General features: G+C 43.8%; 1 protein-coding gene across 1 annotated transcript in view; it reads left to right on the forward strand.

Annotated features, from left to right (window-relative positions):
* DNAH5 (dynein axonemal heavy chain 5) overlaps positions 1-18981 on the forward strand; it is a 142434-nt gene that overhangs the window by 97605 nt on the left and 25848 nt on the right. The window contains exons 55-65 of the mRNA XM_066622914.1: positions 135-402; positions 1805-2036; positions 2138-2252; positions 2871-3047; positions 4565-4768; positions 6882-7061; positions 7846-7983; positions 11078-11213; positions 14984-15300; positions 16078-16233; positions 17258-17440. Coding sequence (XP_066479011.1) covers positions 135-402; positions 1805-2036; positions 2138-2252; positions 2871-3047; positions 4565-4768; positions 6882-7061; positions 7846-7983; positions 11078-11213; positions 14984-15300; positions 16078-16233; positions 17258-17440 — 2106 coding nt within the window. The remainder of the gene's footprint in view (positions 1-134; positions 403-1804; positions 2037-2137; positions 2253-2870; positions 3048-4564; positions 4769-6881; positions 7062-7845; positions 7984-11077; positions 11214-14983; positions 15301-16077; positions 16234-17257; positions 17441-18981) is intronic.

Genomic DNA, 18981 nt, shown 5'->3' on the forward strand with positions numbered 1-18981 from the left:
CTGAGTTTTTGATAACATACAGATTAATTAACTTGGTTATTTGTTTAAAGCAGGTTAACATACTAACAATTCTTTAATCTTATTAAAATATTTCAATTCACATTAAAAATAAATGAATTTGTCCCACCCCAAAGGTTTCCAATTTGTTTGCCCGTGATGAAATAGATGAAATTACTGGTGATCTCATATCCGTAATGAAGAAGGAACACCCACGTCGGCCTCCAACCAATGAGAACTTGTATGATTATTTCATGACCAGAGTTCGTCAGAACCTTCATGTAGTTCTCTGCTTTTCGCCAGTGGGTGAAAAATTCCGCAACCGAGCATTGAAGTTCCCTGCCCTTATTTCTGGTTGTACCATAGACTGGTTCAGTCGCTGGCCCAAGGATGCTCTAGTAGCAGGTAAGTCTTGAGAGCTTGGGCTGTTTTGAATTTTTGATTGTTTACAGTAGATGGTACTATTGTCGGTGGTTTTAACAGGATGAGAATTGGACATGCAGAAAAGCAAACTCTTTTCAGGTCAGATTCTCCTTGTGAAAATAATGCTGTAACTGCTTTGAGGCTTCATTTTTGAGACACTGTTGTGCCAAATTCTTATATAAGATACTTAATAACTTATTTGAATGGAGATTAAAAGGTTGATAATATTTCCTCCGCCAAAGCATTATAGCTATATTTTCAGAAGTTGCGATTTTTGCAGCTCACTAGGTGTTGGAAATGTATGGGATGATTCAAGGGACCCTTAAAGTGTATTTACTAGAAAATGAGTGTGTTCATTTTATTTCAATGGGAACACTAAGTACCAATGTATAGAACTACTGCCTTATATTTTATTTAAAGCATGCTGGGAGGGGTTAGTCAGTTTGAATGACAAATACCAGTACATGACAAAACATCCATAAAATCTATTTTGCAAATGAAATATTTTCTTTTTAAAAATGTATTGATGTGAAAATTGCAAGTGCAGGAATGAAATGAAACCCACTTACCTGTTCTCTCAGCAAAGGAATTCTTAATCCCATCATGACAAGAATACTAGCATAACTACTATCCAATAATTATACAAAAGGAGGATTACCCAGCAGTGAAAAGAGATAAGTGCTAAGCTGATTTCACTTCTGGGAGGATAACCAGAGAGCTCTGCAACATACAAATTAAAGAGCCAGAAATTATAATGTGTAAAGTGGAAAAAAATCATTGCCTAAACAGGCAGCAAATTAATACTGCAATTAAAAAATTCTGAATTCTCTTGGCCTATAATTCAGTTATTTGAAGAGATGCATGGTTGCATTGGGTCAAAATTGTATGGTCAGAAATGTAGTTAGAAATGTACCACTGTTGGGTAGGGGAATTAAAAATTCATTATAGTGCATGAAATTGAGGTTGTGTGTCTCAACAGAGTTGTGTCTTGGCATGGGCATTGGAGACAGGTTTCCTCAAGAGGTTAGTATTGGTTGTTGACAGGTTAGAATAATAACTTGTAGTTAATGAAGAGATCAAAGTCAGTGATTCTGAGGAGCAAGTGGTTAGGGCAAGGGACGAACTGAGATAATTTCACAGTTTGACCAGGCTGGGAAATATAGATTTTTGGGGGGCAAATATAGATTTTTATTTAAAAAGTCAAGTTGGGAAAGAGCTCCCTCCTTTCCTGGGGTGAATGAGGCCCTGGCATCTCTCATCAATATGGTGGATGATTCTGTGGAAATACTTGGCATCCCTGACATTTGTCTTGTACCTTAAACTTTACACTGCAAAGTTAGCCAGTACTGACTTTTAAGTACTTCAAATCTTTTTCTTTGTTTAGTGTCAGACCATTTCTTGTCATCCTATGAAGTTGACTGCACGGATGAGATCAAAAGAGAGATGGTGCAGTGCATGGGTTCCTTCCAGGATGGAGTTGCTGAGAAGTGTGTTGACTATTTTCAGAGATACCGTCGTTCCACCCACGTGACTCCCAAATCTTACCTCTCCTTTATTCAGGGATATAAAGCTATATACAGAGAAAAGCATGCTGAGGTTCAGACTCTGGCCAACAGGTGAAGTGTTTGCTTGATAGGCCTCTCCTTATCTGTTCATTGGTCTTTTGGGAGGCTTTGATTTGCTTGTCACCCTGATGACTCTGTATGTTGAACTGCAGAATGAATACTGGACTGGAGAAACTGAAAGAAGCATCTGAATCTGTGGCTGCTTTGAGCAAAGAACTAGAAGCCAAGGAAAAAGAGCTTCAGGTTGCCAATGAGAAGGCTGATATGGTAAGGGCACAACCTTTCTTCTTTGGCTGTCAGGAAACTCCTGAGGAAAAAACAGCATGGGATTTCATAGCTTGATTTTTTGAAATATGGCCAACTTGGATAACTCATGAACAAAAATGAGAAAATATCTCTATATAATACAAATAACTTACAATATAGTTTCTTTTAATAATAATAATAATAATAATAATAATAATAATAATAATAATAATAATAATAATAATAATAATATACAGTATTTATATACCGCCTTTCTTGGTCTTTATTCAAGACTTTATTCAAGGCGGTTTACATAGGCAGGCTTATTAAATCCACGCAGGGATTTTGACAAATTGAAAGAAGGTTCTTTCTTTCAAGAACCACTACATTCAAGGTGTTACACTCCGATCTGGTTTAACATTCTGGCCTCCATCCTCCCACGCTCCGAGCAGATGGAACAGCTCAGCTGCAGCTTGCCAGCTGCTTCAAGGTCGCACGGTGCCGGTGGCCTCGAACTGGCGACATTGTGGATGTTAATCTTCAGGCAAATGGAGGCTCTACCCTCTAGACCAGACCTCCTGCCCTCTAGACCAGACCTCCTCCTTCTTTTTCCTCATTAGTGTCGGGTTTCCTCAATAGGTGTTAAAAGAAGTCACAGTAAAAGCACAGGCTGCTGAGAAAGTCAAAGCAGAAGTACAGAAAGTGAAAGACAAAGCCCAGGCGATTGTGGACAGCATCTCAGCAGACAAAGCTATTGCCGAAGAAAAACTGGAGGCTGCAAAGCCCGCCTTAGAAGAGGCTGAGGCTGCATTGCAGGTTATTTGTTTATGTATTAGTTTGACTAGATCCACTGCATTCTATGGGCTCAGAGCAGCTTACAGCTGTTTTTACAGTACATGTTAGTGCTGCACATATGGAGAGCACAGATAGGGAGAGAATCTTTTTCATTGTGGTCTTTCTGCAAGTCACATGTAGTGGACATCTTGAAAGAAGTTTATGGAAAGTTCTGCCCCAAATGCTTGGGTGGGAGAGCCCTGTGCACACCTGTTACCTCGGGTGCAGTTGAGTGCCCAATCCCTCAGTTCCTTTTTTATTGCTGCTGAAGCAGCTTTGGAGGGAATGCTTCTCTTTGTTCCTATGTCCACACGCACACACACATACAACAAAGATTTTTATCTCAGTTTATACTTGTATTTATATTGTTAGTTTACAAAACCATTTTTGAAAGCATCACATTTTGTAGGTTAGTTAACCCTGCTTTGTTGTATGGTGAACTAGGTCACTTTCCAAAACAGTCATCACTGTGGGACAAAATTTCCCTCCACTGACAGGCACAATGCTTTTCTCTGCTTGTGCAAATACGATTCTGGCGTGAGTAGTGATGGGGTCGGGATAATCTCACAATAACAAGGAAAATCCTAAGCTCAATTAATGTGATGTCTCTGCTTGGTTGTTCAATTCTCCTTACAGGGGAAGGGGAGAAGGGGAAGCTCATGCTCAGATCTTTTCCCTTTGGAACAATTGTGGATGGAGCAGAATATATAAATAAGGGCGCAATCCTATCGTGTGCTGGAACAGGCAAGCCAGGAGGCTTACGCTGTATCCAGCGTGAGATAGCGCTCCACAGTAGCTAAGCCGAAGGTAAGGGGAAACTCTTCCCCTTACCCCTGGGTAAACCACCGCAGTCCCTATGGATCATCTCAGACTTGTGCCACCTCCTGAGGTGGAGCAAGTCCAAGGAGAGTGGAGCGACTTGAAGCTGCTCTGTGCTGCTCAGGAATGGGGGTTGGGATCCGGCATAACAGCCGGATCCCAGCTCTGCCTCCTGCTCCCCGCCTGCTCCTGGGACCACCCTCTGCCTGGCCTCGCCCTGCCCCATAACGCCTCCCTCCCGCCTCTTCCCTGCCTCCCCACCACCCACCCCAGAGCCTTGTGTTGGCCAGGTTCAGCTGATGCAAAGCTCACCCTGTAAGCCGCCACAGAGGCTGAATGCAGCCTCCATACGCTGGTGTGGTGTGCTCTAGAGGAGGCACAAACGTGCTTGCTTGATGGCATGTTTTCTATTCACCATTCTTTTTTTCTGTTTTATGACAGTGAAATAATTAAAATGGGATATTTTCTTTAATTGTTTCAATTCTAGAGGCTCTTGTAAAAGACTATATGAGCATTTATCATTTTAAAAAATTTCCCTTGATTGGTGGATAGTGAAGACAATGATGCAGTAACATCTCTCATGATGATGATTTCAGTGCTAGATGGTTCTGCCATTGAAGGAAGTTAAGCTAATTAATGGTTGAGGTACATCCTAATTCTGTTCATTTACAATAACCCAGACTATCAAGCCTGCAGACATTGCCACTGTCCGTACCCTGGGTCGACCGCCACATCTTATCATGCGTATCATGGACTGTGTGCTGCTGCTGTTCCAGAGGAAGGTTAACACTGTGAAGATGGACCTAGAAAAAAATTGCACCACTCCATCATGGAAGGAGTCCTTAACACTGATGACAGCAGGAAACTTCCTACAGAATCTGCAGGTGTGTAAAAACCTTTGGTGAGATCAAGAACTGAGGATATCTACCTGATGGGCAAGCACACGTTCAGAATGCCTGAGATTCTCAGTGAACTGCTGGAGGCGACAAGCTATATAGAGTCAGGACAGGCAACTGAAGGCAAAATCAGCTCTCCTGTCTGGCTCCTAGCAAAGTCCCTGAGCACAAAGGACTTTGGCACAGCCCTCTCCCTGTTACGCACCTGGACTGTTCGCTCAAAATAGTACTGAGGTGACAAAAGAGCACCTGAAATGCCTGAAGGAAGAACTTTGCCAAAGCCTCTGCTGCTCTTTACACGGTGCCATGAAAGGTTAGAGCCCTTTGTTTACATGTGCGGTTCTATGGAACAGAATCAGTGACTAGAGACAGTGTTTCTGGCCTTTCAGTCCTTGCTGACCCTGTTAAAAATGGGTTCTGCCTAGCAATATATAAAGTATATACCAGTTTAGTTCTAACGGGTATGCACCAGTTTAGTGGTGCCTGAAGTGGGAAGGGTTGCCATATTCCCAGACACAAATTATAGGGCCAGGTCACCTGACCATTTAATATGGGCTAATTAATGAAGACCTTGGAATTCTTTGTATTCTGAAGCACTTGCAAAGGAGAGCATTTGCACATCCTTAATTGTGGGAATAGTTAATGAATGAGGATTTTACCAGCTGAATAGCTTCTGCAGAAGTACCTGTAAACAATGCTGGTGTCAGGATAATGGAGGCCCTGGGGCAAATCTTGCTTTGGACCCCCTGTGGCATCCTCACCTGTCCCACGATTATGCATTCGGTACCACTTCCACTGGTATTGAGGCTTCAGGGGTTGTCTTGGCCAGGTGGGCCTTCTCATGGGCATAGGCCCTTAACCTTTGTTCATCCTGTCTGACCTCTGCTTGTAAACCAACTTAACTACGGCCACAATCCTAAACAACTTTCCAGCACTGACATAAGGGCAATGCAACTCCAATGTAAGGGAATAACTATTGTCTTACCTTGAACAGGCCTCAGTGACTGTCTCCCAACTGCAGGATACAGCACATGCCCCACTGGCCATGCTTGGCACTGGCCAGTGCTTGAAAGTTGATTAGGATTGCACCCTAAAACGCATAAAGTTAAACCATTCTCTTTCTTTCTCTGGTGCTATTTCTTACCTCACCCCTTGACTCCTCACTGGGGGACAGAATAGGAATTGTAAAATGGCGCTAGGGGGAGAGCTTCACTTGCTCCCCCATAATCCTTGGTAAGTCTCTCTCTAAACATGGCTTGCCAGGCAGTGGGGAAGCAGTAGCAGTGGTAGACCTTCAACCACTCACTGATTGGCTGGCTACAGGTTTTGGCCCTTGCATGGCCATGTGCCCTGTTCCCATAAGGCCTCACTTATGGAGCCATCCCTTGGTGACTATGGGTGCAATCCTATCCTGCGCTGGAACAGGCAAGCCTGGAAGCTTGTGCTGTATCCAGCGCAGGATAGTGGCCAGAAGCAGCTCAGTCAGAGGTAAGGGGAAACATTTCCTCTTACCTCCAGGTAAGGGCTGCTGGTCCCTATGGGTCTCCTTGGACTTGCACCACCTCTTGAGGTGGCACAAGGAGAGTGGAGCAGCTTGCAGCCACTCCGTTCTCCCTGGGAACAGATCTGGCATAACTGCCAGATCCCAGCCCCGCCTTCCACTGCCCGCCCGCCTGCCCAGGAACGCCTCCCTCCTGCCTCCTCCCCACCTACCTTTTCTGCTTGCATCAGCCCAGTTGGGCCAACGCAAGTATCCGAGAGGAAGCTGGCGCGGAAGCTTATGTCAGCCTCTGCAGGCTGGCGCTTCTCGGAGCGTTGGCATTGCTTCTTCTCGAGGAGGCGCAAACGTGCCTTACGGCAAATACGGGTCTGGATTGACCCTATATGAGGAAAGAAACAAATTTGGTCACAGTAACATTTTCAAAATAATCTTTATGTGACCCTCCAGGAATTATACTAGACCCAGCATGGAGTCGCTTAAAGATTTGCCTCATTGTTCCCCATTTTTATCAGGACATTAAAGAGTTTTTAGGATGGTGACATGTCTGTTTAATTTTTTGTAGTCAGTGAATATAACTTGCCTTCTTTGTGTTATCTCTAGCAATTTCCAAAAGATACAATTAATGGAGAAGTAGTGGATTTGTTGAGTCCTTACTTTGAAATGGCAGACTACAACAATGAGACAGCAAAGAGAGTTTGTGGAAATGTGGCTGGTCTTTGCTCGTGGACCAAAGCGATGGCTGCCTTTTTTGCCATCAACAAGGAAGTTCTACCTTTAAAGGTAAGCCCAAATAAGTGTGATGAGAGATAAACTAATAATAGAGTACAAACCAAATCAGCTGATATGTGAGCTTTTTTTGTTTTACAGTTTAGGATGGATCTACATATGTAACAAAATGAGGTGGTGCTGGAATGAACATTACTATATCAGACAGTGGGAAGGAGGCAGATTTTTTTTAATGCTCCTCTATGTGTTAAAAAAAAAAATCTCTGCAACAAATAAAAAGCTATCATGGAAGAGAGGGGCTGAGCTAGAATCTTTTACCCTGATATGCTAGTTTTCTACTTGCAAGGAGTTGTTTTCGGCTTTTTAAAGTACACAGAATAACATAAAAAATTCTTCCCTATAGGCTGTTGTATGTGCAGAATTGTCCTGTGTGCTATCAGTTATATTCCTGTGTGTGTGTTTTTTCAGCAAATGAATAAAGAGTTTTATCTCTTTTTGTATTCAGAAAGCATCCTGCTAACTTGGCAAAGAGGCATCTTTTAAAGTGTTGTCCTCTTGTATTTACCGGGGGAGAGCAGCTGCCTCTCTTTGTCCCAGCATGGAATCTTTTCCAGAGGCAATTGCTGGTGTCTCTTTTGCATCCCTTTTTAGACTGTGAGCCCTTTGGGAACAAGGAACCATTTATTGATTTATTTTGCTATGTAAACTGCTTACGGAACAATTTTTGGTTGAAAAGCAGTATATAAATATCCTTATTAATGATGATGATGATGATGTTTGATGCAATTCTGCTTAGCATTTGTTTTAAATTATTTTTGTGTGAACTGGTGATTTACAGGCTAATCTGGCAGTTCAAGAGAATCGTCTTACTACTGCTATGTTAGATCTACAGAAAGCTCAAGCTGAGCTGGATGCCAAGCAAGCGGAGCTAGATGTTGTGCAGGCTGAGTATGAGAAGGCCATGAGGGAGAAACAGGTATGTAGAATATTCTGCTGGAGAACAGTTTCACCAAGGGAGAGGGTATAGCTCACTGGCAGAACAGGAACTTGTCCCCAGATGATCCTTGTTGAATCCCTTGCATCTCTAGTTGAAAATATTTTCATTAGCAGACCCCACCTGTGATCTTGGAGAGCTCCCGTAAGTCCAAGCTGACAATACAGGCTAGTTGAATCAATGCTCTGACTCAATATGAGGCAACTCTGTAAGAACATAAGAACATAAGAACATAAGAATAGCCCCACTGGATCAGGCCATAGGCCCATCTAGTCCAGCTTCCTGTATCTCACAGCGGCCCACCAAATGCCCCAGGGAGCACACCAGATAACAAGAGACCTCATCCTGGTGCCCTCCCTTGCATCTGGCATTCTGACTTAACCCATTCCTAAAATCAGGAGGTTGCGCATACACATCATGGCTTGTACCCCATAATGGATTTTTCCTCCAGAAACTCGTCCAATCCCCTTTTAAAGGCGTCTAGGCTAGACGCCAGCACCACATCCTGTGGCAAGGAGTTCCACAGACCGACCAGGCGCTGAGTAAAGAAATATTTTCTTTTGTCTGTCCTAACCCGCCCAACACTCAATTTTAGTGGATGTCCCCTGGTTCTGGTATTATGTGAGAGTGTAAAGAGCATCTCCCTATCCACTCTGTCCATCCCCTGCATAATTTTGTATGTCTCAATCATGTCCCCCCTCAAGCGTCTCTTTTCTAGGCTGAAGAGGCCCAAACGCCGTAGCCTTTCCTCATAAGGAAGGTGCCCCAGCCCCGTAATCATCTTAGTCGCTCTCTTTTGCACCTTTTCCATTTCCACTATGTCTTTTTTGAGATGCGGCGACCAGAACTGGACACAATACTCCAGGTGTGGCCTTACCATCGATTTGTACAACGGTATTATAATACTAACCGTTTTGTTCTCAATACCCTTCCTAATGATCCCAAGCATAGAATTGGCCTTCTTCACTGCCGCCGCACATTGGGTCGACACTTTCATCGACCTGTCCACCACCACCCCAAGATCTCTCTCCTGATCTGTCACAGACAGCTCAGAACCCATCAGCCTATATCTAAAGTTTTGATTTTTTGCCCCAATGTGCATGACTTTACACTTACTGACATTGAAGCGCATCTGCCATTTTGCTGCCCATTCTGCCAGTCTGGAGAGATCCTTCTGGAGCTCCTCACAATCACTTCTGGTCTTTACCACTCGGAAAAGTTTGGTGTCATCTGCAAACTTAGCCACTTCACTGCTCAACCCTGTCTCCAGGTCATTTATGAAGAGGTTGAAAAGCACCGGTCCCAGGACAGATCCTTGGGGCACACCGCTTTTCACTTCTCTCCATTGTGAAAATTGCCCATTGACACCCACTCTCTGCTTCCTGGCCTCCAACCAGTTCTCAATCCAGGAGAGGACCTGTCCTCTAATTCCCTGACTGTGGAGTTTTTTCAGTAGCCTTTGGTGAGGGACCGTGTCAAACGCCTTCTGAAAGTCCAGATATATAATGTCCACGGGTTCTCCCGCATCCACATGCCTGTTGACCTTTTCAAAGAATTCTATAAGGTTTGTGAGGCAAGACTTACCCTTACAGAAGCCATGCTGACTCTCCCTCAGCAAGGCCTGTTCGTCTATGTGTTTTGAGATCCTATCTTTGATGAGGCATTCCACCATCTTACCCGGTATGGATGTTAGGCTGACCGGCCTATAGTTTCCCGGGTCCCCCCTCTTTCCCTTTTTAAAAATAGGCGTGACATTTGCTATCCTCCAATCTTCTGGTACCGTGGCCGTTTTGAGGGACAAGTTGCATACCTTAGTCAAGAGATCTGCAACTTCATTCTTTAGTTCCTTAATAACCCTTGGGTGGATGCCATCAGGGCCCGGTGACTTATTGATCTTTAATTTATCAATGAGGTCTGAAACATCTTCTCTTTTAACCTCTATCTGACTTAACTCCTCGGTTAGGAGGGGCCGTTCGGGCAGCGGTATCTGCCCGAGGTCTTCTGCCGTGAAGACAGATGCAAAGAACTCATTTAATTTCTCTGCCATCCCTAAGTCTCCTTTTATCTCCCCTTTCCCTCCCTCACCATCCAGAGGGCCAACCGCTTCTCTGGCGGGTTTCCTGCTTCTAACATATTTGAAGAAGCTTTTATTATTCCCCTTAATGTTGCTGGCCATGCGTTCCTCATAGTCCCGCTTGGCCTCCCCTATCACCTTCTTACATTTCTTTTGCCACAGTTTATGTTCCTTTTTATTCTCTTCATTAGGGCAAGACTTCCATTTACGGAAGGAAGCTTCCTTGCCCTTCACAGCCTCTCTAACTTGGCTGGTTATAAGTTGGCCTCTCTAACTTGGCTGTGTGTTCATAGGATCTATAGATACACCCACTTGGGAAACCATGCATATTTGTTTTGGAGAGGAAAATCTTACCACACTTCTGCATCTAATGAGAAATGCAGGGATGTGATATGATTCTCTTCTCTATCTGGCAGGTAAATCCAGAGGACTAGGTTTCCAAATGGCTACATGCTCACCTGATCAGTTATCACCTGACAAATGATAATCTAAAATAATCTCATGTTGGCTTTTTATCTTGCTATCCTTCATCACATACCTGCAACTGAAAATCCTCTTCGAACTCATTATGTTTTCACTTCCTTCTCCAATGATTTATATGTAATTCGTACCAATAGTATACATAGTGCTAATGAAGAGTTATTCGGGTTGAAAAAAAATAGAAAGGTATTTTTGCAGAACAGTTCTCCTGCCTCTGAATTGGTCACATGGGCAACTGCATCATGTAATCAAGATTCAAGGAACCATGGCTGGCAGCTCTCAAATACCTTCTGGCAGAATTTTGATGGCAGTGATCATCCCAAATGTTTGATGCAGGGAATAAATCCAGACACTTCCACAATTTTTAGTGCTAGCAAAAACAGTAGCCTCTTTTAATTAATTGGGAGTGCATAATTTACAATACCCCATAACTAGGGAAATGACTGATGGGAAAACATTATGGATAGCATTTGAGCCAAAGTGCTTCCTCCACTCATGTATCTTAATTTTTGCTTCTGGCAGACCTTACTTGAGGATGCAGAACGCTGCAGGCATAAAATGCAGACAGCCTCCAGTCTAATTAGTGGGTTGGCTGGTGAGAAAGAGAGGTGGACTGAGCAGAGTAAAGAGTTTGCTGCACAAACCAAGAGGCTTGTCGGTAAGGCTGATGTGCGACCGTTTTGACCCTCTGTAAAATTGTCAACAGTGTTGTCTATGTTCCAGCAAATATGGACTGCAAGAATGTGGATGGTATTCATGTTTTCTAGCTCTCTTAGGATCTTGGAAAATGCTCCAGTCTCTGTTTAAAGCAAGCAAACAAACAAAAAAGGCTTGTCTTACTTTGAAGGTCACAAAACAGTGATGATATGAAGTTTCATAGGCTAGAGATGACTTTGTCCACTGCACGATGCAATTTACTCTAGCTTATAAAACCCCATGCCATGATAAATTACGTAGTTCCTATTAGGATGCTATAGGACTCCAGCAGTAAAACACAGATAGGCTTATGTACAGGTTGAGTCTCGGTATCCAGGGTTCTGTTCCCAAAAACCATGTGGATGCCAAAAATCGCATTAAAGGAAATCCATTTAAAAACGATGTCCCTATGCTCTTGATTTAAAAACAGCTTTGCTGACCTTTGTAATGCAAGACAGAGGCATCAGGCAGGCAATCATTCTCTCTCCAGGTGCTTAGAAAGGCTTCATTTCGAGGCAGCAACCCCTCCCTTCACCCAGAGCGAGAAGGTGATAATCATTTGCATTCTTTCATGTGTCGGGGGAAGGGATGCTATTGTTAAACAACTTTTTTCCTTTAATTTAAGGGGCCATTCTTATTGCACTGAGATAAAACCATGAGTGAAAAATCAATGGATAGTTAGGTTATACCTGTAGCTAGTTTTAATTTGCCATTGTTTATTTTCTTTTCACTCATGTTTATTGTGGGTAATGGTGAGCCCTGAGGAATGCACTCACTAAGTGAGCAGGAGGAGGATGGGGCAGCAGCTGCCCATACTCTGTGTTGGCTGGCTGTGGTGTTGCCTCCAGGCACCTAGAGCAGGCAGAGCGAAGGAGAGCAGTGAGGCTGCAGCTGCTGGTGCTTGGAAAGAAGAGGGGCTGGGGTATCTGTCCATAAAAATGGTGTAGGGGAGACCGAGGGGAGTGATTAGTGAGGAGAGCAAGAGCATGGAAATGAGGAAGAGTGGGGGAAGGAGCAAGGAACTGGACCAGTGGTTCGCACACATTTAGCACCGGGACTCACTTTTAAGAATAAGAATCTGTCGGGACCCACCAGAAGTGATGTCGTGACCGCAAGTGACATCATCAAGCAGGAACATTTTTAACATCCTAGGCTGAAATCCTACCTACACTTACCCAGGAGTAGGTCCCATTGACTATCATCGTTAAAATAATATACATAGTAGCTTGTTAAAAGTGCAGATCTATAACATTTCCCCACATACCATGCCGTCACATACCATGGTAGCATCAAGTCTACTATATTAAAAATAAAATATTGAAATCAATGGGGACCCACCTGAAATTGAATCGCGACCCGCAGTTTGAGAAACACTGAACTGGACAATACAAGAGCGAGCAGAGAGGCAAGGTGGGAGAGAAGGAACGCAGTACCAGGAGCCCTGGTGAGGATGCCAACAGGGTTGAAGGACAGGAAGAGCAAGCTGAAAGCAGCAAGAACGAAAGGCAGGCCCAGCAGGCAGGGCTGAGCAAGGAAGAAGCTATAAGGAGGTGGAAGAAGAAGAAGATTGGGAAGGAAACAGAACTGACAGGGGAAGTCGAGGCCAAGAGCCAGCAGAGGCAAAGGGATCTGGTGGGTCCTTCCAAACTCTCAGGTGCTTCCCCCTCTGCTCTGCAGTTGAGAGGGCCTAGCCCAGGGGTCGGCAACCTTAAACATTCAAAGAGCCATTTGGACCTGTTTTCTGGAGAAAAGAAAACCTTGAGAGCCACAAAACCCTTTTGACATCTAAAATGAAGATAACACTGCATATATAGTTTTTTTTACCTTTATGCTATGTATAAAAAAACTATAGTGTGTTGCATTTTTGAAATGAATGAACTGCTACAGAGAAAACAACATGTAACATATTTTAATGTTACAAGATCACCATAATCTTAAATTTAGAATTACATATAAAAAACAAAAGAGCTAAAATAAAATACATTTAAATTAAATACTAATTTATTTTCCCAGGGCCTGCCCTAGCCAATTTGGTGCTATAGGCAAGACTTGGGCTGGTGCCGTCCCTAGCAGAAAATCCTGACCAACAGTAAATAGTCATCTTTGTGTCTTTTCCACAGTAATGTTAAAGAGGTACAATGAAATACAAAATCTAATGACTAGTATTTTTCAATACAATAAAGAGATTTATAGCTATTACTCCCCCTTGTATGTCTCAATTTATAATGCAACTTTTATAATGCACTCCCCTCTTACAGGTCCCATTTTTATAATGTAGTCCCTTCTTGTAGCTCCCTTGTAGGTGCTGGGGCACCTTCCTTATGAGGAAAGGCTACGGCTTTGGGCCTCTTCAGCCTAGAAAAGAGGCGCCTGAGGGGGGATATGATTGAGACATACAAAATTATGCAGGGGATGGACAGAGTGGATAGAGAGATGCTCTTTACACTCTCACATAACACCAGAACCAGGGGACATCCTCTGCCTGTCTCCTCAGAAGTCAGCCCCAGTAGATTGAATGGGGCTTCCTCCCAGGAAAGTGTGGACAGGCTCCTCTCCCTGTCTACTCAGAAGTCAGCCCCAGTAGAGTGAACGGGCTTCCTCCCAGGAAAGTGTGGACAGGCTCCTCTCCCTGTCTACTCAGAAGTCAGCCCTAGTAGATTGAACAGGCTTCCTCCCAGGAAAGTGTGGACAGGCTCCTCTGCCTGTCTCCTCAGAAGTCAGCCCCAGTAGAGTGAACGGGCTTCCTCCCAGGGAAGTGTGGACAGGCTCCTCTCCCTGTCTACTCAGAAGTCAGCCCCAGTAGATTGCACGGGGCTTCCTCCCAGGAAAGTGTGGACAGGCTCCTCTGCCTGTCTCCTCAGAAGTCAGCCCCCGTAGAGTGAATGGGCTTCCTCCCAGGGAAGTATGGACAGGCTCCTCTGCCTGTCTCCTCAGAAGTCAGCCCCAGTAGAGTGAACGGGCTTCTTCCCAGGGAAGTGTGGACAGGCTCCTCTCCCTGTCTATACAGAAGTCAGCCCCAGTAGATTGAACAGGCTTCCTCCCAGGAAAGTGTGGACAGGCTCCTCTGCCTGTCTCCTCAGAAGTCAGCCCCAGTAGAGTGAACGGGCTTCCTCCCGGGGAAGTGTGGACAGGCTCCTCTGCCTGTCTCCTCAGAAGTCAGCCCCAGTAGAGTGAATGGGCTTCCTCCCAGGGAAGTGTGTACAGGGGGGCGCTTTGCAGGGAGGAGTGGCGCCCCACATTCACCAGCAGCCAGCGCCCGTGCCAGAGTGAGGCGCCCTCGGGGCTGGGCTGGCTGGGCGGAGGCCAAGGGGAAAGTGCCCCGCTTCCAGCCCCCACTGGGGAGCCGCATCAGAGGACTGAAAGAGCCGCATGCGGCTCTGAAAACACAGGTTGCCGACCCCAGGCCTAGCCATTAGTGACCTCTCCCTGCTCTTGCAGCAGCAGGTGGCTTAGGCGCTTCCTTATCCTCACAAGCCCTTGCCCCTGTGGGAGTGCTGAACACCCACTTTCCTATACTTTCTTTTCTGCATGAATCGCAAACAGATGTTCACATAAGTTTCACATATGAAATCACACTTAGGAGTTTGGCATCTTTAATTCTGAGTTTTTTGTTTTCTTCCTTGATGATGTTGTGTGTTTATTACACAAATTAATGCACATGCATTTTCTCAACACTGCTTTCACATGAGCACTTAAGTGCTCATCAAATTAAATCTCTGTGTGTTTGTTTAGGGGATGTATTGCTGGCCACAGCCTTCCTGTCCTATTCTGGTCCTTTTAACCAAGAGTTCCGCAATCTCTTGTTAACTGGTTGGCAAAAAGAAATGAAGACCCGGAAAATCCCATTTGGAAATAATCTAAATCTCACAGAGATGCTGATTGATGCTCCTACTATCAGTGAATGGAACCTTCAAGGCCTGCCAAATGATGATCTATCGATTCAGAATGGCATCATTGTTACAAAAGCGGCTCGTTACCCTCTGCTGATTGATCCACAGACTCAGGGCAAGATCTGGATTAAAAACAAGGAAACCAGGAATGAACTTCAGGTAAACTAGATTCAATTTTCCTTGTACACCTAGTCAATATAAGTGTGTTTTGGAAAACAATAATGACAATTTGATCCATGGCATATATCGAGCATCACAATTACTTTCCAAAATGTCATCCTAATTAGGAGGGCATGATTGCTAAACTGAGTCTGTGCTTATGGAAACTGACAACATTAGCACAGAAGGTTGATTCCCTCCAAGAATGCAACTGGTTAGGTCGTTGTTTCTCCCAGCAAACTAATTAGCTTCCCTGTATGATCCAGCCTGGGAATTGTGCTGGCTATATGTTTCCAGCACAGTGTGACAACTCGTCACCAAGGTTGTTGGTTACAGAGCAGGTTATCATGACCATACCTCTCCCTTTCAGAGGTGTCAGTAGGACTACAACTCTGCTAAACCCTGCTACAATCTGAAGTCCTTCAGGATCCTCATACTGAAGTTGAAACTTTTTGTACAGATAGAATGATACAAGGAATACTAGAGAATTTTAGACTTCACAGGATTCCTGTGAAGCTGTGGGTGGAGTGAGGCAAAGGCTAGCGAGGAACAAGGTGTAGTCAGTAAGAGAAGGTCTCTTAGAGCCCAATCCTATCCTCCCCCTCCCCTGCTGATACAGCCACAACAAATATGGAATCAGCCTGACTAATTTTTTGATATAACTAGATAAGAAAGTTAGGAAGCTCTGACTATAAAAAATGTCTAATGCACAATTTGCTGGTCTTTTCTCTGGTGATACAACATTTTAATACATGGGTAATATGGTTCTCTTTTCAGATCACCTCTCTGAATCACAAGTATTTCAGAAACCACCTAGAGGACAGCCTTTCTCTTGGAAGGCCACTGTTAATAGAAGATGTTGGAGAAGAGTTGGATCCAGCTTTGGATAATGTACTGGAAAGAAACTTCATCAAAACAGGTTCTACATACAAGGTGAAAGGGGGAATACTCTTTGTAGTTTCTGTGCAGTGACATGAAAAGGAGCTGTGTGTGCACACTGCTGACACCTGAACCCTTGTCGAGCATTCTACCCCTGCTCTTGAGTGGGGGGGGGAACCCCATAAACACCATGTTTCTGTGCAACTACTTCTGAAGCAGCATCATGAGGAACGCTACCCTTTGTCCTTGACCCTCAAAAAATTTAGAAACTTTTACTGCAGTTTTCATTTTTGTTCCCTTCTTCGGTGTTAGCAGTTGTTTTTATTTTTTAAAAAAATATTTTTTAAAAACATTTTAAAAATATTTAGCTGGTTAGTTAGCTCTATCTTTTATAGCAAGCAGGGTCACCTTTAAGGAGTGCTGCCATTGTGGAGTAAAACTTCCCTCTGCCAGTGTTTACAATGCTTGTCCCCTCTTCGTGAGAAAGTCACACCTAAAAGGACACCTGTGCAACCTGCATCCACTGCAAGAACAGGGAGCTTTGCCTCAAGTTGGCACTCTGGGAGTTAGCCTAATGCCTGCTGCAGCAATGTGGGCTTATCCTACAAGCTTACCTCCTTCTCTACTACTGTCTGTGGCTTCCTTGAAACAGGTGCATAAATCCTCTTCAGAGAGCTGGTGGGATTGAGACAGTGCTCACAATGAATGCCACAAGTCTCACTCTAATGGGGTAGCTGGTATCAGGGACCCCCACTTAAAGGAAGGTGAAGCCTTCATTCGAAGCCAGAGTTAAGAGAGAAGACTTCTGGGGCTCTGCCATCAGTTCCATCACCTCTTTCTTTTCCCTTCCCCTCCTCTTCACTACACTTCAAGAATGGAGAGTCTGCCAACCCTTTGCAGATACACTATGAATGGACAGACAGCCAAGACATGTTGCCAGTGGGTGCATCAATGTAGAGGTGTTTGGCTAGCTGGCATGCTTCTGTGAATGGAATAACTAGCTAATTATTTAAAGAGTACAATTGTGCTTGTAGGCTAGTTTTTCTCTGTCACTCTCACAGTTGTTTTTGTTAATTAGGTAAAAGTTGGGGATAAAGAAGTGGATGTAATGAATGGCTTCAGACTTTATATCACCACCAAGCTTCCAAATCCAGCATATACCCCTGAGATTAGTGCTCGCACCTCTATTATCGATTTTACTGTCACAATGAAGGGTCTGGAGGATCAGCTTCTAGGCAGAGTCATCCTGAAAGAAAAACAGGTAGGTAGAAAAAAATCTGTGACAAGAACTTCAGAATGTAACTTTTGTAATGGTTTGCTGAGGTCATTTTGTCTTCTCTTATGTTGGAAGGATAAACTTCATAGCTCCCTTTGAAATGAGTTTTTGGCTTGGAGAGTAGTGCAAATACAATCCATAGCTGCTGATTTGGAAGAGATTTAATGCCTAACTATGATTCCCTGAACCAGGAAGTTAGAGAGGGGAATCAGAATGCACAATGGGAGGGTGAATATTGGAGTACATGATCCCGAGGCTTGGATCTACCATCCAAGCCAGCCCATCTCAGTGAAATGTCTGCATGTGCTAGGTTCTCAGGTTTTTTTCTGACGGTGTTCAAGTAGGAACCAAATTGCTGCTGTGAAAGAGGTTTTGAATGGAGTGATGAGGACTTCATAAGATATCAAGTGTTGAGGCTACCTCTAAGTGCCTCCATCCATGATTTGGACTGGTGAATTTATCATCCAGATGCTAATTTAACAAGAAAAGGTGCTTCATCAAAGTCTTACTAAAGAGTGTATCACTTTTGGAAATTTGCGTAATAGCATCTGTGCTTCGAGTTTTAGTCTTTCCTCCAAACAGCTCAATTAGCAGGATATGTTAACCACTTATTCAGCTTCATGGGAGTTGAGAGTGTCTAACACATCCATGCTAGTGTGAAAATAATCTTGTATGGTGATGTTTGGAATGCAATAACAAAATTGTTTTTCATGCTATGCCTCCTTCTATTCAAAATATCCTTCCTTTGTAGATATGAAACCACATGGTTGAAACTTGGCAATTTCTCTTGTTTGTATTCTGGAGACATCTCTTCTGTGAAACCTTTTAATCTTGAAATGGAAACTAATTAAAACAAATGAAATGGGCAAACGTTCCCTCGTATCTTTCTGGATTACCTTTTCATCCTTTTGCTTCAAAGATATTTGCATTTTTAATGTTCAAATTTCCCATCACGGCTTGTCCAGAGAAAACTCATAATTCTCATAAATTACTTTCACAATCCCCAATTACATTTCCTTTCTGCAGATTGTACATGCCATAGGTCTTTCTTTTATGCAAGGGAGATTTTTAGCTTGTTAGGGCCAAGTCACATTGCACAGAATGAGGCCCCCTTTTGAATTAGATGCAAATTAACTTTTTGGTAGCTCTAACAATGTGAAATTAATCATTCCTGCCTGTAGAACACTTCGATGCGGTATTTCAATCAACACAAATGTAGTATGTCACAAATTGCTTAGGCAAATGTTCAAACCAGCTGCACCGTGACAGGGGATGCTCCAGAATTTTGCACATGGTTGTGTGAAAAACTAATTACTGCCTTTGTTGCCGCTCCATCCAGTTAGGTTGCATGGTATGCAGTATTTGCTGTGGATGCCACAGTTTTCAGGGGTTATTTAGAACCAAGAGTGCTGTCAAATTCCATCCCAGTTGGAGCAAGGCATGAACGTTGTGGCCTTCCCTTGTAAAACCTCTGACATTTAGAATATACAGCCTGTAAACAGAGGGACTCCACTGAGTCTAGCACT

This window comes from Tiliqua scincoides, chromosome 4, assembly GCF_035046505.1.
Source record: "Tiliqua scincoides isolate rTilSci1 chromosome 4, rTilSci1.hap2, whole genome shotgun sequence".
NCBI lineage: Eukaryota > Metazoa > Chordata > Lepidosauria > Squamata > Scincidae > Tiliqua > Tiliqua scincoides.